The 20,895-nt window shown below is 43.6% G+C and overlaps 3 protein-coding genes, 1 long non-coding RNA gene and 1 pseudogene across 4 annotated transcripts; 3 read left to right on the forward strand and 2 right to left on the reverse strand.

Annotated features, from left to right (window-relative positions):
* The first annotated feature begins 2,354 nt into the window (after positions 1–2,354).
* On the forward strand, positions 2,355–5,363 carry LOC133907056 (uncharacterized). Its single transcript, XR_009907908.1, has 2 exons — positions 2,355–2,522; positions 5,040–5,363. It is a non-coding gene; the product is annotated as an uncharacterized LOC133907056 (long non-coding RNA).
* Positions 5,364–6,163: 800 nt separating this feature from the next.
* On the reverse strand, positions 6,164–9,007 carry LOC133907054 (uncharacterized). Its single transcript, XM_062349055.1, has 3 exons — positions 8,556–9,007; positions 8,413–8,488; positions 6,164–6,492 (listed from the first exon to the last, which is right to left on the reverse strand). Exons 1-2 carry the CDS (start codon positions 8,742–8,744, stop codon positions 8,423–8,425), a joined length of 255 nt encoding a protein of 84 aa, XP_062205039.1. The 5' UTR covers positions 8,745–9,007; the 3' UTR covers positions 6,164–6,492; positions 8,413–8,422.
* Positions 9,008–10,514: 1,507 nt separating this feature from the next.
* Positions 10,515–12,439, forward strand: LOC133907053 (uncharacterized). The gene is made up of 6 exons (XM_062349054.1): positions 10,515–10,673; positions 10,760–10,904; positions 11,052–11,230; positions 11,475–11,766; positions 11,859–12,022; positions 12,116–12,439. The coding sequence occupies exons 1-6, from the start codon at positions 10,652–10,654 to the stop codon at positions 12,268–12,270; spliced, it is 957 nt and encodes a 318-aa protein (XP_062205038.1). The 5' UTR covers positions 10,515–10,651; the 3' UTR covers positions 12,271–12,439.
* Positions 12,440–14,244: 1,805 nt separating this feature from the next.
* LOC133907501 (uncharacterized) lies at positions 14,245–16,229 on the forward strand. Its single transcript, XM_062349554.1, has 6 exons — positions 14,245–14,478; positions 14,571–14,745; positions 14,858–15,024; positions 15,169–15,457; positions 15,606–15,760; positions 15,854–16,229. The coding sequence occupies exons 1-6, from the start codon at positions 14,457–14,459 to the stop codon at positions 16,006–16,008; spliced, it is 963 nt and encodes a 320-aa protein (XP_062205538.1). The 5' UTR covers positions 14,245–14,456; the 3' UTR covers positions 16,009–16,229.
* A 1,358-nt stretch (positions 16,230–17,587) lies between these two features.
* On the reverse strand, positions 17,588–20,248 carry LOC133908047 (uncharacterized; annotated as a pseudogene).
* Between the last annotated feature and the right edge of the window lie 647 nt (positions 20,249–20,895).

Here is a 20,895-nt window from a genome sequence, read left to right on the forward strand (position 1 = left end):
CGGTCCGAGGTATTGGTGGTAGCGGGAGAGATTTGCTAGCAGTCAAGATCTCAAGGCGGAGTACACATATCGGCATCGGGATGCTTTCTTGAGGTTAAACAAGTGGCAGTGAGTCACGCCTTGAGAATCGTGTAAGGGGTTTTGCTGTTTAGCCTCAAAACTATGGGAAGGATGGAAGTGCATATGGCATCATCGCGAACTTTGCGTCGAGACGAAGCTAAGTCATGAAGGCACTATGGTCGTTTGATGGATAGAGGAGAAAATAGACCATAATTCCCTCGATAGTAGATATGAGTGTACTACAAGATAGAGATATTCTAGGAACAAGCTAGAAACTTAGAGGTTAAAAAACCTATGCTATAGATAGAGGGGTAGGGCTATGTGGGAGAGGTAAACTAGCCACTTGAGTCTCTTTTGCCACATATGTGAGAGTCTTGTGCTAGGGTTTTGGAGTAGAGGGAGACGAGTATTTAGGCTATGTATTAGGTGTAAGCTTTGTATGAAAAACTCTGTAATTCGTCTAAAATAAAGCTGGCATTTGTAAGAAATAAAATTAATATTTTTGCATGTGACTTGAATTCCCCTACTTCTAGTTTCCCTCTGTTGGTTCCCTTGCGTTTTTGGAGGTTTTTCATTTCCGGTTGCGATTTTCATTTTCGTGCTTGAGCCGAAAGTTTTCGCCTTGTTGGAGTTGATCTTCTCGTTGTTTAAGCATAAAATTCACATATAAAACATACACAATTGGGTATTGAATTCTCTTACCTCTAATCCATCGACTTGGAGACCATCTTCACTCAGTGTTTATCTTTTGATCTTTGAGTGTTTTTTTCCAAGTTCCACAAATCTTTTGTGGGGATGAGTCATGGATTGGCTTACTATCGAACCTAATGTTCGATTCTAACCATGAGACTCACCTTTTTTGTTGGATTTACAAGTGTGAATTTTGAATTTTGAGCCAATGTTCTATCCAACCCAGAACTTCTGAATTGAAGTGTCACTTTGTGGTAGAGAACCCCGACCTAGAAGTTCATCCGGAACTTCCGGAACCTAGATATTCCAGATTTCACCGAAAGTTCTGGTGAATAGTATTTTCAGCAATAAACAATATTTTTAGCTCTAAACTCCCTCTTCTCGCTAGATCTTTCGGTGTCCTTTGAGTGCACCTTTTTGTCGAGTTTTCGCTGCGTTTTTGGTATGCCTTGTTGTGACTTTCTTATGAGGTGGGTTGGATAACAAAATAGAAAAAGATCATCTATTTCGAAAGAAATTTGTTAAGATACCTATTTACGCTATTTAGTTGTCATTCTTTGTCCTACAAAGCACTATGTTATGAGCATTTCATTACTGAAGAAATGGCTAACGACTAAGGAGTAGCTTCAGCTAGCTCGTGTCACTCTTACTCTCGCTATCGAGCAACGTCCAACTAGGTTTTAGGTGCGCAACTGGCTCAGCTCGGCGCCACCCAAGTAGGGATGGTAACGGGTCAGGTCAGGGCCGGGTAGAGCAAAACCACGTCCGATCCGAAACCCGCCAGTCACAACCCGACTTGTGCATGAAATAAAAAACGGGTAAAAACTGGCACTTGAACCCGCACCCATCGGGTTTCGAGTGCCCGTTGGGTTTCCCTCTCTACTGTCTCTCTCCCTCCCACTCTGTTGTCTCTCTCTCCCTTCCCCTCCATCACTCCCACTGTGCTGAGTACCATCAGATAGAACGCAGTGAGCCAAAACAGATGTGCCGCTGCCAAACCGCTGAGCCCCGGCCGAATTCAATGAGTTCAAGCGCGGAAGCCATGGCGGGAGGCTGTGCGGGGACTGGGAGGCCAGATCTGCGACCATCAGGTGACAAAGTTTTGACGGGGAGGCCGAGGGGGCGGCAGGGAGGCTCGGTGGGGTGTCGGAGAGGACGGACGGGCATCGGGGAGGTTGGGTGGCGGAGTGGCAGCGGGGAAGCTGAAGGGACGACATGGAGGCTGGGTGGGGCGTCGAGAAGGCCGAGCGGCGAAGTGGTGGTAACCATTGGGAAGGCTGAGGGGATGACAGGGGGTCGGGCGAGCGAGGAGGCCGACAGGCCATAGTGCCGCACTAGGAGGATACCAGGTGTGCGTTTGATAACCTGAGTGAGTTGAGCTAGCTTAACTACTTGAATTGAATTATACCTCCATGTGTGAATAATTTTAGATAACTCATGGACACTCATAGATGAAACTCAAAACCTAGTCTTGACACTACTTATTTTAAAGACAACCTATGAGGCCCGTAAATGAATCTAACTGAATCGAGACCCACAGATCTAATTGCCATCGCTACATCCGAGCACGTGGCACGCGTTTTCGCTGCTCCTTTCCTCCCCCCGGCTGATTAATTTAACGGGCTCGCACCACCCGAGCCATCGCCTTCTCCCTCCTCCGCTCTCGTTTCTTCTTCCCCATCGCCGCCCGCGTTGTTCTCTCTCTCTCATCTCCCTCTCCCTCTCCCTCCCTCTGTAGCCCAAGAAGAGCAGCAGCAGCAGCAGCAGCGGAGGTACTGGTCTCTAGACTCTGTCCAGTTGCATATCTTTTTCACAGTCCGTTCGACGGTTCCAGGATCCCGTGTGTTCTCTCCGACTTTCCAAAACTACCTGTGCCGATCGCCTCGAATCTAGGCTCTAGCTAGTGCCGTTTCAGGTTTCCATGCTACCATGATCTGATTCACTTCACCCCCCCCCCCCCGGTGGGGAATCTTCAGTTTCTGTAGTTTCCTCTCCCTTTTTATCTTGGGCTCCATTCTTGGCGACTTGGCGAGCCTAGTCCTGCGAGTGAATGATTGTGCTATGCCTACGACGATGTCCTTGTTAAATTAAGTCTGGTTTTGCATGAATTTCGCATCGATTTGAGTAGCTTTCAGTAGAAACCAAAACAATTGTTTAAAGTAGCTCATATTTTAGTCTAGGTTAGGAATGGAGTAGTTGAGGGAGCAAGAACTGTACCTTTCAGTTATTCTGGACCAAGTTCCTGGTTTCAAGACTCATCTGTTGACCAGTACAGTGACGCAGTCAAGACTATGGTGTCCAACTCCAACTGCTGCCAAGTACTTATGGTAGTAATTAAAAGGAGCTGGTATCTGTGCACTTGGCTCATGGAAAGTAGATAATACCTTCTGTTCTCATCTCAGCCAAATCTAGAGAAACACAGTATGAACTATCCTATCCACCTCCTAGGCTCCTACAGTCTTCTGTTCTAGAAATCCTAAGTGAATTTGAGGCAAAAGGGTACACTGATGGAGAATCAATTGTTGATGAGAATGGTCTCATTCATGTACCACTTCTTTGGGGGAATTGGATGCTATACCTTCGTCTGAGAATTGAAGCTCCATTCATGCGTCGAATAACAGAGCTTGAGGCGGTTGACAATTTCCTTTAGAAATCCGGTATGCATGAATTCTTCAGTTGCCTTGATTCCAAGCACAACTTTTTTTTAAGGAAACCAGGAGGACTGCCCGTTTGTATTAATAAGAGGAAAGCCCAATGGGCAAAAGTTTTACAACCTAGAAGCAGGACAAGGATTGGAGACTCCAGGTGCATCCCCAACCCTAAAAGAAAGCCTACTCTTGTGTTAAGAGGCGCCCTAAGTGGTGTGCACCTGCAAAAGCCCAAAGAGCGGCTTCATCCTTGATGGAACGAATAGTCTGTGCCGTGGCCTGCTCTCAATGGTAAAAAAATTGTGTCGGTTCCGCTCCTTCCAGATCTCCCAGGAGACAAGCAAGGTGAGGGATCTGACCTCCTTGCGTGAAGTGTGGTGCGTGTTTGCTATTGTCGACCACTATTCATGCACAGAATCTGAAGGTGGCCATTGGCTTGGGTCGATACCCGGTTGACCAAGCCAAGATGCAACCTACCCCCAAATAAGCCGTGTGTATCGACAGACCACCAGCAGATGATGAAAGATCTTCGGGGCTCTTCGGCAGAGGCTGTAGACAGTGTTTGAAGACCACCCCCACTTTGTCAGACGATCTGCAGTCCATAGCCTGTTCTGATTAGCCAGCCAAGCAAAGAACTTGCATTTCGACATCGCCCAGACCTTCCAAAATATGGTGGTGAAGTCTATGTCGATGGATCCCCAAAACTGCATCTTGTATGCTGAAGACGAGGAGTAAGCCGTGTCGGCACTCATCCTCCAAACAATGTCATTTGGAGTGTGGGGCATGAGAGAAACGGCTTTCACTGCTTGCCACACCAGGACCAACTGGTGAATATGTTGATGGGATGTTATCTGTTGGTAGTCGATGTCGTTGATCCAGGTGTTGTTTTGCAAGGCGTCGCACAAGTTCCTGCATTTCACTCTGCAAGCCCCAAAAATGAGGGCGGCGAAATCGATAGGCCGTTGGCCGCCAGCCCAGGCCAAATGCCAGAAGGAGACGGAGGCGCCATCACCGATTACAATCTCAGTAGCAGTCACAAAGAGAAGCCTATCAACCCTGTCACAAGGGATATCTGAACCGACCCATAATTTCTGCTGGGACTTCCATTCATGCCAGAGCCATTGCTGTCATAGCTCACGACCAAAAGCTTGTAACAGGAGGACACCAAGGCCACGCTTGCCTTTTGGGCGACAAACTCACTCCCAGTTGACCTTACAGCTTCCTCCAGTGAGCCTCTATCAGCCCGACCAAAGGAAACGCCGCCAGGCTGCATCAATTTCTTTCTCGTGGAGCCTTGATGGTGGTGAGGAAGTAGATTGGCTGCAAGGAGGGCAAGCACCACTATTTGATTTTATGACTGATGTCGGTGGAACTCGGGTGTAGTGGCAGATCAAGGATATGAATGACTTTGTGAATAAACCCATTGTGCTATAACAGCTTTGCAAAATACGTAATCTCCATTCAAATAAATTGTACGGATTCCTCATTTCTCAAGTTGTTCTTCTGTCAAAAAAGGTTTCGGAAAACGGCAGTTCAGGCAAAAAGCAAAATAAAAAGTTCCCTTTTGAGCATGACATTTCAGCATTTTGCTATTGTTAAACATACAAATAATCATAACATAAATTTTGATCTTTTTTGCAGGGAGAGTGAATGGAGTTCGTGCTGATCATATCGCTGCCGCTCCTCATCCTGATCATCATCGTCGCGGTAGTCCTCTGCATCATCTGCCGTTAGCCGACCGAACGGCCACACCAGGATATTCAGCACCATCTTTGCTGTGATCTTACCGTGTGCTAACGAACTCAGTACATCATGACCTGACAAAACTTTACCTCTCCATTGCTGTGTAATTAATTAATTCTAGCTTTAGCTTCTTTTTTTCTTGTGCAAAAGACGTCGATTGCTAATACACTTGCGCTGTAAGTGTGGGAGATTGGATACCTGAAAGTGTGATCTTTTCTTTTTCGTTGTTCTGCGTGCTCGAGATCAGAATGTCTCAGAAGTTCGACTCCACACTTGGGGGTTCCCTGGCTTGTGCGAGTCTGTGATGTGATGTGCGTCTATTTGCACTTTGTACCATTTGCCGCGCCGCCCCACGAGGAAAGGCGAGACAGGAATCCTCTTTTTGAGGCGCAAACGCAAAGAGAAGCTGCTGGCCGAATGGAACGAGGAGCTTGTGGACTGTCGGCCACTTCTTGTTCTCACGCCTTTTGTATGATCCAGCCACCCAGCAGACTGCCACAATTTTCTTAGTATAATAGACCAGTAAGGTCCTCTTTGGAACGATATAATTCCGCCACACACAAACGCAAATTATGCTCCTTTATTGGCGAAATTTGCCGTTTCTCTGTGAAATTCTGTCGACATTCGGAAACTAGACACATGTTCTTGTGGAGATGCAACATTTTATTTCTCCGTTCGAGCTGTGTTGATTGTTGAGGCTTAAAAGTCTGGCGAGTGTAATGAACCGCCTAACAGATTGCCGGAGACACCAGTGCCCAATCATGTTGGGAACTCCTGGTCTACTGACTACTGAGCTGGCTGCTACGTGCCAGGGCCGTAGTGCACTTGGCATATGCTGGTTGATGTGATTATCTAGAACCAAAAAGAGCCAAGATGAAATCATGAGGGCGTGCAGCTGAGCAAATAGTTGCGGTGCCATGTGGAATACAACCTATTTCTTTCCAATGTTGTATTCGGACAAGAGAAAAACAACGAACATGAAACCTCTCCGTTTCTGAACGGAGCAAAGAAAAGGTCACTCGTGAGATACACAAGCTCAAATCAGATGAAACGGCAGTACGGCACACTTGTCTGGCTACTGGCCTTTACATGGAGACGTCAACAGATGACAAACCTAATCAACAACTAAATACTGTTTATGATCATAAGGTCCTCCTTTCACATATCAGCTAACGTCACTTTTCAAACCAACATCTGAACAAGCCAGTGGCTTTGCCATGCCATCACCCGACATTGGTTCCCTGTATGCAGCTCTTCCAGGAGCTTTGCCACGCCATCACCCGACATCGGAAACCTTGGAGATCAACGAGCAGAGGATGCAAGACCTAAATGGCAAACACTGGCTCCAAGCCTGTAACAAAATGGACGAAAGAAATTAACTCCACAAGGTTCGAAGTACTGCACAAGTTACTGTGGGTGTTTGACAGGTTGTCCTCTATGGTGCATTACTGAAGCACCATGCAGATTTGGAGCAAACAATTTTGTTCAGATTTGCTGTTTTATGTTCAACAGATGTACTCTGTAGAACAATAGGAGAGTTTGTTAGCCCCTCTTGTACAACAGATGAAATGCAGAAACAAAAGACAGTGGCTTAACAGTAAGGTGAACATTGGCAATTTTGAACATGCTGCCATGGTGCTTAAGTGCTGCTAGATCACTAATAGACCAATTGCTCCTGCCTACATCTTGAAAATAAGAAAGTCAAGGCAGGCCTCAATCATGGGTTTGTCTGTCTCCAACCTAAGAAGACAGCTGCCAAATCTTAATATTTACAGTAAACAAAAAGTTTTTCTACCAAGTTCTCTCTCATACAGGAATAAAAAATAGATACATGTCGAAACTACTTTCATGCAACAGAAACAATCATAGTAAATGTACAATGGAATAAAGGATAAGAAGTCCTTTTGCAGTATACACATGCTCAAGGTAATTCAAATTTGACTAACAAATTACTAATATAAGGTGTTTGACATAATCTGAGTCGCAAAATATTTGTTAAGCCTCTTTTTTTTTTTCAAACCAAAAAACAGAATCATTCACATTTTTTTCTGAGAGCACAGTCTAGTCCATTCCTCAAAACACAGACACACAAACAGTCTAGGGCAATGGTGTTTTTCTTTAATTTGCTAAATGTCAGCGGAATAGAGAAGGTCTGATGATGAATGTTAAAGTGGTAAAGGTACAATCAATCATTTCATCCCAGAGGCTGTAACTATTTTTCCTGGTTTCAAGGGCATCACGCAGTCTCATTTTATTAAAATGGACAAAGCCGTAATCAACTGAACAAGATTAGGCATTTAAACCAACAAAGAAATTGACACAGACTAGATTTCATGAAGGGTGCTCCATTGTCATACATTTGCTTACCTTCAGTCAAAATGGATACACTATAGATCAGCACAGCACAATAAATGCTTCAAAAATCGAAGTTAACATGGAATGGAATGCAAAACTAAAAGCATAATAAGCCAATACAATCCAGCTATGTTGAAACCTCAATAAGAGAAAACATCAAATTTGAAAAAAAAAAAGTCAACTTCTTGAGTTAGGACAGCACAATGCATAACAAATGCAATAACAACGAGGGGGAGCATCTGAAGCCCCTGAAAGATAAAAACACATCCTCAAAGCATTAGTCCAACAAAGACATTTAATCTTTATAGATTAAGTGGGTTATTTGGTTATTTCACATCCAACATTTCATGAAGAGAAGCGCTTAATATAACTTTACTAAGAAAATACAGAAACCAGAATCAGCAGGGTTCAATAATTGTTCTTCTAGAAAAAAGGTTCAATAATTGCATGTATAAAAGTAGTAATGGAAAAACCAATCCGGATCCCCCACATCACCATCCAATATTTTATATCAAATCTATATCCGAATCTAAGGGTCCCTCAAATATCTTCAGACATAAATATTTATTCATAATCTGCTCAATAAGCTAATTACCAAAGCTAAATTGGATCAAAGGAAACCCACCGCCACCAACAAAACTCGAGACAATATTAGTAATGTTTTACATTTTTACTACATACTAAGTATCACTAAATTCACAATCAAAATGTTGCATTTCAGCAATCAGCATTCCAGACTGTGACTAGCAGCCACAACTCACAAATCTGCAGACTCCGCGCTAATCATTATTCATTCGCGTAATCCGGAATGCCTCCTAACCCAGAGAAACCAGCAATTATCGGAACCACCACCCGTCACAGCACCACAACCGATGAGAGAAGAAAGAGAAGCTGAGAAGGAGCGGAGAAGCCTTACATCTGGCCGCCTAGTGCTTCTTGCTCCGCGCGGGCTGCCTGGACCCGTCAGTGGCGAGCCTGTAGATCCAGTATCCCTGCGACCGCAAACCAAATTCAATCCAAATCCAGCAACTACCGCCGAGTAGAAGAGGTAGGACGTACGAGGGCGAGGACGTGGGCAGCGATGAGGAGGACGACGAGGAGCGGGAGGAAGTCGACGAGCCAGGGGCGGAGCGCGGGCGCGACGGCGGCGGCGTCGCGGGCCATGGCGACGCGGCGGGAGAGCGCGCCGGGGGTGCCGCGGAGGTGGATGAGGCCCAGGGGGTCGGCCGCCGGGTCGCCCGAGCCCATCCGGTCCGGAGCTCTCTCACTCGCTCACAGTCTCTTCTCCTCCAGCTCCACGGCTCCCGCCTCGGGTCCGCCGCCGCGTGGGCTGGGCTGGCTGCGCTCTTGCGGCCTCCGCGACCCTGCGTCGCGCTCGCGCGCACGGACGGATGCGGTGCGGTGGTTGGGTTGGAGAGGTGGACGAGGGACTTTTTCAGGCGAGGCGCCAGCTAAACCGGGGCGCACGTCACGCCGGAATGGACCCGACGAGGAGGACGTGGATCGGTCCCGCCCCCGCCCCCGCCCGTGCACCTGGTGCCGTGTGTGTGACCGACGCTCGGTCGCTCGCAGGCGTGCGAATGCCGCCGTCTCACGCACGGGGAGAGAAGCGAGGACGGCATGGGCTCGGCGGTCCAGGCGGGACTCGGGGAGGGGCGGACAGGCCTGGCTGGGCTGAAGCGCCGAGGCGGCGGCCATGGAAGTCTCGGCCCGTACTGTTCTGGCGTGGGCTGGTTGGTGGCCCGGTTGACTCGAGAGGTAAACACGAGCGGGATGGGAATTTTTCTTTTTTTTTAATTTGCAGAACCATGGGCCGTTTGAAAATTTTAAACTAGCCTCTAGTCACCCAGCAGCTGGACGATTTTTAAAAATTGCCTAAACAAAAGGCGGTTTTTTTGGCCCAGCCGTCGGATGATGAGGACTTATCGCCCGGCAATTCGGACAACAGATCTTATTGCCCAACCTGGCTAAGGTTTTAGAGATTGCTCTACATTAAGGATCAAAAGAAGTGTATATGAATGTTTGCCATACTTTGGAGGCAGTGTCTATGAAGCTTTTCACCAAGCACAAGTAACCATGTAGTTATAGATTATAAGTTTCATGACATTCCTTTTCGTTTTAATCATGTTTTCTTCCTGTGTGGTGTTGGCTATATATACTGAGATATTGCAATACTCAATTGTTAGTTGTATGCATCTCTTGATGAAAAAGCTAGATGCTTTTATCCGTATTCTAAAAAAATTAGCCGAGAAATTCTGGTGCAGCTAGTATCGTCCTACTTCTACAGTTCTACATATGAGACTACATACATAGTGCACAGAAAGACCACTTGAAGTGCAGAGAACAGAACCAAGAGCACACTAGTTGGACTGATAGGCATTAAGGCAGCGTGAAGTTCACGGATCATCATGGGCAACTACTCGTCTCGCAGTACTCGAAATTTTTTCTTTTCTTCTTTGTTTCGGTGCCAGTTTTAGCTGTTGCTGCTCCGTTCATACTGTCGCCCCGCTTATGTTCTGGACTGCTGTTTCAGGCAGATCAAACAAGAAATCCAAGGTGACACCTTCTTGTCTAGCAGAGCAGGCAACCTTCAAGTGGAGCATTGATGGCTTCTCCTCACTTCTTGATATGGCCGGAGGATGGTCATTCTCCACAGTATTTGAGATGAAGGGCCATAACTGGTACTGTTGCCAGACTGCTCTTTTCGGTTCTCTTGTCGCGCCATTAAGCTCCTACAACTAGAGCTGTGTTATCTTAACAGTTTTGCACAGTTTAGGTAAGAGGAAACATTCAGTTGACTCAGACTTTAGATTCGTCTGACGCTAGGGAATTTCCAGTGACGTACAAACCCTCAGTTTGCTTGCATCTGCCCAAAGTCTTCCGAGGAGGCAGAAACCTACACATTTCCTGACAAATTTCGGTGCACTGCACCTACATCGCTCTACATATTTTTTCGATATTTTTTTTATTAACTTTAACCGTTACATCAAAATGATACATCCACATTAGAGTCTATTTCCAGCCTGTGGGTAACTAAGACGCACACAACCTAAGTCGCTCTACATATAGTGCACAGGAGCACCATCTCGTGCAGAAAGCAAGCGCAAAATCACTAGACTGATAAGGCTCCTCTTGCATTCAAGGATCGGATCAGCATGGGCAACTCTTCGTCTCGCAGTATTTGGATTTCTCTTCTTCTTCTTCTTCTTCTGCAATCTTTCATGTACTGTTTCTTATGTCTGAACTACTGTTTTCATTTTCAGGCCGATCGAACCGGAAATCCGAGGTGACATCTTCGTCTCCGGCGCTGAAAACCTTCAAGTGGACCATCGATGGCTTCTCCTCGCTTCTTGATAAGGGTGAAGGAGAGACACAGTCCAGAGTGTTTGAGATCATGGGCTATAACTGGTATGATTTAATGAGCTTATGGGCAGTGGAGAAGCATGAAGTGGGAGTAGTATAAAGATTGTATACACAAAAGCTTAGTATCAACTTATTATGATCAGATTGTCACCTTTCTGTCTCTCTATCTCTCGACTTATTTGCACTGTGCAGGTGTTTGAAGTTGAATCCAAGGGACAGAAAGAGCGACGACGATGATCAGGAGTATGTTTCTCTGAGGCTTGAGCTGTTGGGGACTTCTGTCAGTGATGTGAAGCCTGATACTATTGTAGAAGCATCTTTCAAGTTCTTGATATACGATAGGTTATATGGAAAGCACGTTGAACATCAAGGTAGTATAGCAAATTAATTGCTGCCGATTGGAATAGCTGGTTTATTAGACTGTCAGATATAACTTACAAACTGGCTGTTTTTTAAACTAAAACCTTTTATGTTCTTGTGTCCTCATTTTTGTTTTTCTCTGGAATATCTGTGTTTTCATCTACGAGCATTTCATTTGTAGCCATTGTTTCTTTCGGTAAATTGCTGTTTCTGAATAGAATAAATGACTCATGCTTTATTTCCTTTCCCCTGCAGTCAGCCACAACTTCCAGACAGCAAGCACAAGCTCTGGGATATCATACATGATTCCCCTCACATCACCGAAGGAACCGTCCTCTGGATCTGTTGACAGCATCAGTTGCGTCGTCTTTGGTGTCGAGTTCACCAAAGTTGTCACTTACAAAGCCAACACGGTGTCGGAAACACTGTTCGTCCAGAAGATGAATACCCTCAACGAGGCCACAACCTACACCTGGGACATTGAGGACTTCTTCGCACTGAAGAGCCCGGGCTTCTCTCCCGAGTTTGAAGCCGGTGGATACAAATGGTGATATCATCTTGAAATTAAACCTGCAATGCTTTTTCAGCCCTTCATATATACTTCGTCGACTAAATTGCAGGACGCTGTCCAATTTGCAGGTCAATCCGTATCTATCCATCAGGTCTTGACAATTATGGGAACCACATCTCCTTGTTCCTGGACATGAAGGCGCCAAATGAGTTCCCTGAAAAAGATGGGATCCTGGTGGAATTCACCTTATCCGTCAAAGACCAGGAAACTGGCAAGCACTGGAAAGGAACAGGTTCGCCTACCCAGCAGAAATTTGCTCGACAAACACCTTATATTCTTGATCCAACAGTTACCTGCACACATTCACTCTTTTTGCAAAATGTAGGCCGGTCCCAGTTCTCAAAGACTGCTTGTGTCTATGGATGGATCAAGTTCATGACGCTTGAGGATTTCAAGGACTCGTCGAATGGTTATCTCGTGAAAACCAAGTGCTGCATCGAAGCTGAGGTCACAATCGTTGGCTCGTCGAAGATGGAGTAGAGCAGCTGCGTGCCCGTGTGCGTGTGTGCTGAATCGCAACGGCGCCGCTGTGGCTACGTCTGTGTACCTACGTGTGTCTGTTTCTCAGATTGTTTGTGCTGAAGATAGTGAAACTGCAAATGTCAAATAAGGCTCAGTCTGTCAGCCATGTCTTGCTGATGTAATGGTATTAGTTCAATATGACTTCAGATGAAGAAACCAAATCGCAAAAAGTCTCCACTCTCCCGTTTATCTCACGAGTGTGCGAGCACGATACATCGTGCACGGGGAGAAACCAAGGACGGCATGTGCGAAGAATTTTTTTGCAAAGTTAGATTATAGTATATTCTACATCATATATTTTTCAGAATTTTTCAGAATTATTTTAATAGTATTTTGAATTTTTAGATTATGCAACTCAAAGTCCAAAGTCATTGCATTCATAATGGAAGAAGAATTAGGTCGAGTGGAAGATGTCATCAACAGATGACTCTCAAGATGACAACACAAAAACTAGATGAATTCAGTCGATATACACGTATGAATTGTTTACCACATTGCGGCTGGTGGTTAGATGTCAGGAACAAGAAGACTCGACGTGGACACTTTTTGTTATCCAGAGCATAAGCACTTTCTTTTTGAACGAAAAGAGCAGAGCTGCCAGCCCGGTTGATAACATCCGTGCACTAGCCGGGTTGGCAAGGACGGTGCTCGTACGGTGTGAGCGCTTGAGTCAGCTCGCGTTCGAGCCTGAGCACTCGCAGAGGCATGCATGGAGCGGACGCGCACGGAGAGACCTCACTTGATCCTACCTCGAAAAGTAGATCATAGAAATAGATCCTACTGTTAAAAAAAAAATAGCTATTCTTCAATTAAGAAGAAGAGTTTATGCGTTCGAGCCTGAGCACTCGCAGAGGCATGCATGGAGCGGACGCGCACGGAGAGACCTCACTTGATCCTACCTCGAAAAGTAGATCATAGAAATAGATCCTACTGTTAAAAAAAAAATAGCTATTCTTCAATTAAGAAGAAGAGTTTATGATATAAAAGATGGGCTGAGCTGCACTATCAACCTAAAAAGGCTAGTTACGTAAGGGCATGTTTGGATCGTTGCATCCGCTTGTGCCTGCATGCGTACACGTTCCGTGAGTGCTGCGTTTGGTTGCCGTGACATGCGCGATAGCAGCCGCTCCGTTTGCATCCGCTTGTGCAAGGATACACGCTGATGCTGCATGAGCGGAGATGCGGGAGTCGACCGTAGCTCAGATGCAGGTCCGGTGGATGCAGCTACTCGTGCGCTGAGTCCACTTGTCAACGGTAATGAACTTCTTATACAGTCTCATATTCAATCTATCAAACACAAACTCTAAACGTTTAGATTTTATTTAACTTTAGATTTTATTTAGTGGTATAAGAGTGATCCAAAAATTCTAAATGAGCAAACTAAGAGCTCGCTAGCAACTCATTTTAATTAATTTGATCCAAAAAATCTAAGTTAATATTTAATTAAAATTCTTCAAAAATCATAAAAATTCACTAATATTCTTATCCTGTGATGTACTAATTTATAAAAATATTTCTAATCCTAGGTTATTTGGTAAAAAATGAGTTTTTTTTAATACAACGTATACTCATGCGGGCAACCAAACACAATCTTTTCTCAGTCAGACTCAGCACATACAGCCAACTAAACAGACCCTCCTGCATCAACTCAGCCTACATAACTCGTACAAGTCAAACTGAGGATATTCAGACAAACAAACAGACCCTAAGTTACTCACGTAGGCAATAGCTAGAAACACAAAACAACACTAGAACCTCATGTACCAATATACAAGGTAGCGCTAGTGCATAAGCACTTCGATTGGGCAACATGAAAAATTCAGTTGACTCGAGACTTTCGGTGTGAGACTTTGAGGCCATATACAGTGCCGTACAGCGTACACTTGCGCCGTTGGGAAATTGCCGGTGACATCGCACCCCTTGGTTCGCATCATTTTCCTTTTTCTAGAACTGGCTTGCGTCATTTTGTACTTGTGACATGTCCAAACTCTAGAGTCTCCAAGGAGAGACAGAAACCTCACCACATTTGCCAGAAATTTTGGTACACCGCCTACTAATGTCCATCTACATATAGCGAGTGCACAGGAACATCGTTTCGTGCAGAAAGCGAGAGCAGCAACACCAGACTTCACTGACGGATCACCATGGGCAACTCTTCCTCTCGCGGTTCTCGGATTTTTCTTCTGTGTTTTAGCGCTAATTTTTAGATGTTGTTTTGATCTTTCGTACTGTTGTTTATCTTCTGATTGCTGTTTCAGGCCGCTCAAAGACGGGGCAGGGCCATGGATCCAAGGTGGCACCTTCTTCTCCAGCTCCAGCAGAGCAGAGTCAGGAGACGACCTTCAAGTGGAGCATCGATGGCTTCTCCTCACTCCTCGACAAGGGCGAAGGATGGACCTACTCCAGAGTGTTTGAGATCATGGGCCATAGCTGGTATGGCTACCAGAATGACTGCTCTTTTGAACTGATTAATTTGTTGCATCACACAGATTTTGTAACTAGTAAGTTTGCAGATTTTCAGTGGTCTCCCTTGACTTGTTTGCAGGTACCTGATACTGAATCCAAGGGACAAGAAGAGCGGCGACGACAAGGAGTACGTCTCCCTTATGCTTGTGCTGGCGAGCAGCTCAGTGAAGCCTGATACTATCGTAGAGGCCTCTTTCAAGTTGCTGATATATGATCAGTCGTACGGAAAGCACAGCGAGCAACAAGGTAAAATAGGAAATTATTTCTTACAACCTCTAATGTTTCTGTGTTTTCATTTTTGTTTCCCCCCCTCCAAAATCATTTGTGGTTTCATACATGCTGTTTCTGAAGACAAGAGATAAATTTTCCTTTCAACTATTGTATGCGCAGTTAGCCACAACTTCCAGACTGCAAGCACAAGCTCCGGGGCCTCATGCATGATTCCCCTCAGAACACTAGAGAAACGGTCCTCTGGGTTTGTCGTCGACAACAGCTGCGTCTTCGGCGTCGAGTTCACCAAAGTCGCCACTGCCAAAGCCAACACGACGTCAGAAACGCTGTTTGTCCAGAAGACGAATATCTTCAACGAGGCCAAACCTTACACCTGGGACGTCGAGGACTACTTCGCACTGAAGAACCCGGGCTACTCTCCGGGGTTCGATGTCGGAGGATACAAATGGTGATAGCATCTTCAGCCTGCAATGCTTGACATGACTGAGTGATGCAGTTTCATCTGATCTTTCTTACGTTAAAAACTGGCCATTAGAGACTACAGTGGTTGTTTTATACATCATCAACTGAATTGTACTATGTTTTCCAATTTGCAGGTATATCATTATGTATCCATCTCGCGATGGGAACCACCTCTCCTTGTACCTTTACATGAACAAGACCAGTAAGCTCCCCAAGGACTCTGCGAACCTGGTGGAATTTACCTTATCCATCAAAGACCAGGAAAATGGCAAGCACTGGAAGTTAAGAGGTTCGCCTTGTAGCAGAAATTTGCTCGATGGACAGAGTCCAGATGCAAAATTATCATCATTTATTCTCGACTTGTTTTTGTTGGGAAGTGCAGGCAGGTGCCAGTTCTCAGAGAATGCTCGTACCTGGGGATGGAAGAAGTTCATTTCGCTGGAGCATTTCAAGGACTCGTCGAATGGATATCTCGTGAAGACCAAGTGCTGCGTTGAAGCTGAGGTTGCAATCGTTGGTTCCTCCAAGATGGAATAGGGTGTCGTTGCATATGTGGACTGAATCGCAATAGCGCAGTGGTTGTGAATGTGTTTTGCGTGTGTTTGTTTGCTTGTTCGTGCAAGATACCGAAAGTGTGTAAAATAGCAAATAAAGGTTCGGCGTCGGCCATGAACATGTTGCTCAGTTTGCCTGTCATGTCTTGTTGGTGTAGTTTCATCTACCAACAACCGCCATCTATTGAAGCCTGAAATTCTCGATCCCATTTCTGATGATGAATGTGTAGATTTGTGAGAGCTGATGAATGTGTAGTTCTATGTAGAATTAGCTGTTTACAACCTTCGCTGTCACCATGACACAATAGGCCAGGCGTCTGCTTGCGCATGAATTTGATTTTCTGAACAAATCAGTCCTTTAGGCTCCATTTGTCAAAGATTCCACAAATTGATATACCAACCTTCGTTTTCGCGTGAGATTTTAATCGCTAAAATTACGCAACTCAAGGGTGTACCTTTAGATTATAGCACACACCCGTGCAACTGATGATGGAATCAACAAAGTTGACTTCTCAGATGAGTAGATGACTGTATGACACATATACACAGACAAGATTGATAAGCATAGATGAACTGTTTGCTGCCTAGTCGTTAGGTAATAGAGAAGTTGACCTGGACTTCTGAGGTTATTAGCCAGTGACATAAAAGATTTAATATGGGCAAAAGTTGTTAGACTTGTACTGTTTCTCAGTTTCAAGCCATCCAATGCTAGGCAATTTCCTGTGGCGTTGACCTCTGGCCTTTGGCGTGTGTCCTAGTCTGAAAGAAGGAACCTCGCCTCATTTCTAGGTATTTCTGGAACACTTACACTGAATTCTACATATGACTACTCTTAAAAAGAATTCTACATATAACGTGCAATAACGCCGGCTTGTACTGAAGCAAGATCAATCAGACTCTTCAAACAAGCAATCATGGGTGCCTGTTCCTCGTCTTGCGGTAACATCGAATTTGCGCTGTTTTTCTGCTTTCTTCTATTATTTTTAGCTGATATTATGATACTTGATATGATCCCTTACTGTCTCGTTTGTGGTTTCAGTAGGAAAAACCTTACCGTAAATAAAATTTATCGGAGGTCACCAGTAAACCCGATTTCTCATAGATATCGGATTTACCGGACAAATTAAAATATATATATTTTTTTAATTTTTTGGCATGATTTCCCTATAATTTGTTTCCAATCCATTTAACGTCACAAATTACACATAAAAACAAAGAAATAAGATAATATCACAAACTCATAACACATTAGAAATGTTCAATACATCAATCGTAACAATATCATCCTTCATGCAAAAGTTGTTGGATATGTTTAAGCAAAATGATGAACATAGACTAAATTATACATCAATCACATTACAAAATATAGTAGTCCCCTTAAGAACCAACAAAACATTCACATAAGCATTCACCAATAAGGTTGAGACATCTTCTCCTTCGAGGCTTGCACCACTACAAATATTAACATGTAAAATGTTCAAAATGTAGTCACAAAATCAAATCTCAAAGCAATGTTTGCATATGAATTACCTTTTAACATTGATAGATGCTCTTGAGCATAGCTAGCTTCTTCTTATTCCTAGTGACTCACTCATGGAGTTGCACAACCAATCCATAATTGGGTTATCCTCATCATATAGAGTAACATCCATCATCATACTACATGGATCAAACTCCTTTGAATGCTTTGCATACTGGCTTCAAACTGTTGGATGTGCAGCTTCAAATTGTAATGCACATACACCAACTTATGCAACTTCTCATAACCCATCTGATTTCTCATTTTGGTATGAACCAAAGAAAATGTACTCTAGTTTCGCTCACACCCACTAGAAGATATGCATTGTGAAATGATGCATTGTGCAAGCTTTTGTAATTCTTTATATTGTCCTCCATATTGAGCCCACCAATCAGCTATAATGAAATACAAATGGTAACTAAATTTATAGTGATAATAGCTAAAGTAAGCAAACATGCAATATCACCAATATGTATATTTGCTCATACGTCCACCAAGTGCTGAGCATCAAGCCTCCTCTCCTCCAAATAACCCTCTCTTTGAACTAAAGAAAGCAAATTATTCAATTGCAACCGCTGCTTTTGAAGGTGATCCTGCAATCTTCTTTAATGCTAATGTTACAACAAATCTAGAACTTGGCTTTTGTGTAAATTTTGTCTTGTACAGGGCATCTGGATCAAGTGTGGTAGCTAAGAAGGCAAAAAAGATTGGCAATATTAGAAAATTAGAATGTATAAAAAAACAAAAATTTATCCTACATATTCATTAGTCCTCAGTAATTACCTGCAAGCATGAGAGTATTATTAACAAGATATTTATGTCTCCTGTTGATTACTTCCGTCAACCTCTCTAGGAGATTTGGTTTATGACCTAATTTAGCACGTGTTTCATCTAATGCATTTAACATCTTCGGAAGGAATCTAGATATAGTTTCATTCTTTTGCTGATCAGCGAAGCGAAGTACCAAAAATATTGGCATGACATCTTTCAACACCAACTCTATGTCATTCCATCACCGCCTATTTGTCAAACAATCATATGTGGAAGCGTGAGCCTCTTCATTTCTCCATTCACTATTCTTCCACTCATTAGAAACCATCCATGCTTTGAATTTGTCCTGCTTATCCCAAAAACTCTGCAAGAATATGAAAACTGTGCCAAACCTAGTGGCATTCCACCGAATCAACTCTCCACCTATCTTCTCTCTCATCATAGCATCAAGCCTGAAAATATAGAAAACAAATAAGTGCATATGTACAAGTGTATTAAATATCAAATACTCAATTGTACAAGTATTACCTTTTATGGTTATAGAAGAATCTGCATATTTTCTTTGCACTATTCACTACTTCCACAACCTCATCAAAACGTCCTATGTCCTTCAGCATCAAATTGATAGTGTGAGCTACACATCGCTGCCATGTAATATGTGAATACTCAACAATGAGTTGTTGGCATGCTTTCTTGTAATTGAACCATTATTTGTCACAATTTGAACAATAAATTTGGCCCCAATCTCCTCAACAACCACCTGTTTAATGCAATTATAAATAAGTTCTGCATTTTGGATATAACCAATTGCATTCACTGACTTATGAAACAACATGCGCTATTGTAAACGATCATAAAGTTAATGATTGACATCATGGTAGGACCTGTCCATGAATCACATATTATGGTAATTTCATATTGCCCCCAATCTTCCTTAAAATTAGCCATGTAAACCTCTAACTCATCATAATTCATATCCAACAATAGACCATCTATGTATTTTCCTGACGGGATATGCACTCCCTCTCGAAGCTGTTGAGCCAATTTAATGGCTGCTCTAAAGTAGGGGCAATTCGCTTTTCTTTCAGGAATATCATTAGCATGAAACCACTTTGCCAAAGCTTTCCCAAGTTTATCCTTGCTATCCCCCCTAAGCATAATATCCACCCGAGGCTGTGAGGACATTCTACTATGACTCAAATCGATATCAAATGGAGCTTTGAAATACTTGGACTTCGACGGAACCTATCAAGTGTAGTTTGACTAGAGCAACTTGCATTCACACTACCACTATCACTTGCTCTACTAAATTGCGGAGTGTTGCAACCTTGCATGCCAAGATCCCTTAATGACTCTCTCATTGCCATCTATATCTGCTCCTCTTCATCAAAAGGAATATTAGTTGTCCTCCTACCTATCCCATAATCATTCTTTGTAAGTGTCTTTTCAACAAAGAGCCGATGCTCCTTGGTTTCCTTCCTCTTTTGTTTCCCTAGTGCCACTTGAGTCAACATTATCTCAATATTTTTTTGGCACATTTGTGCATGGAACTACATCCCCTTCTAATCCACCTAGATGATGGAATCTTAAACGGGTCGAACCTCCACCCTTGTTGGTAACAGGGTAGTAACCGCACTTGAAGCCAGCACCCCACTTCTCACCATGACTCCATGGATTCTCAATGCATCCTAATATTTGCATCTGTCTCCCTGCAACAAAAGAAATGGAAAACTTGTAACAACCAAGTACAACAAAGCAATTCCCACTAAATTACTTAACCTCATTCAAAATTTACAATAACTAAATTGCCACATTATTCGCTTGATTTAGTGACCACTGTTGTGCCCGTGTTGCCGCCATCAATAGACGACCCACTGGCACCAATGACATCCTTCCCCTTGCTCCTGCCATGGTGGTCCCTCTCACCCTCCATCTATTGAGGTTGTATATATATAGCAGATGCTCAATGGAAATTCTAGGTATCAACCAAATTAAGATCCTTCAATTATCTTCTGGGGAGGGAGGATTTGCATAGTCAAGGCATGCATTAATATAACTGGAAAGTAAAATAAACTTAAATAGGAAGTAACAGACAAATGCTGACATATATATGAATGACAACAGAATAACAATTGGTATCTGTTTCACTCAGCAACCTACCAACTAAATAAACTTTTGGAAGTCCTTTTGGGCAATCACTTCAATTATTCATAGTGAGCATATCCGAACTAGTAATTTTAGCCCACATAGCTAGCTGTCCCAACATCGTAGAAACAACAATTCTTCAAGGCACCTAAAAAGTTCAAATTTAAATAGTAGTGAATGGTAAGTCAACACTGAACAAGGACAAAATTAATCATGTGAGTCCAGAAACAAACAAAATCAGAACATCCTGGTGAATATAATTTGGTTAGGGACACATGCAGTCATGAGGATAGATCAGTTCCTGTTAAAAAAAATCAAAACACTTAAGCAACCTGTCATTGGTGCCCACTACAAAGACACCTCTTTTCCCTTATCTAAAAAACAAAGACACCTCTTTGATATGCATTATTGCATTGCAAATTTCCATTCATAACG

Source organism: Phragmites australis, chromosome 24 (assembly GCF_958298935.1).
Source record: "Phragmites australis chromosome 24, lpPhrAust1.1, whole genome shotgun sequence".
NCBI classification, from domain to species: domain Eukaryota; kingdom Viridiplantae; phylum Streptophyta; class Magnoliopsida; order Poales; family Poaceae; genus Phragmites; species Phragmites australis.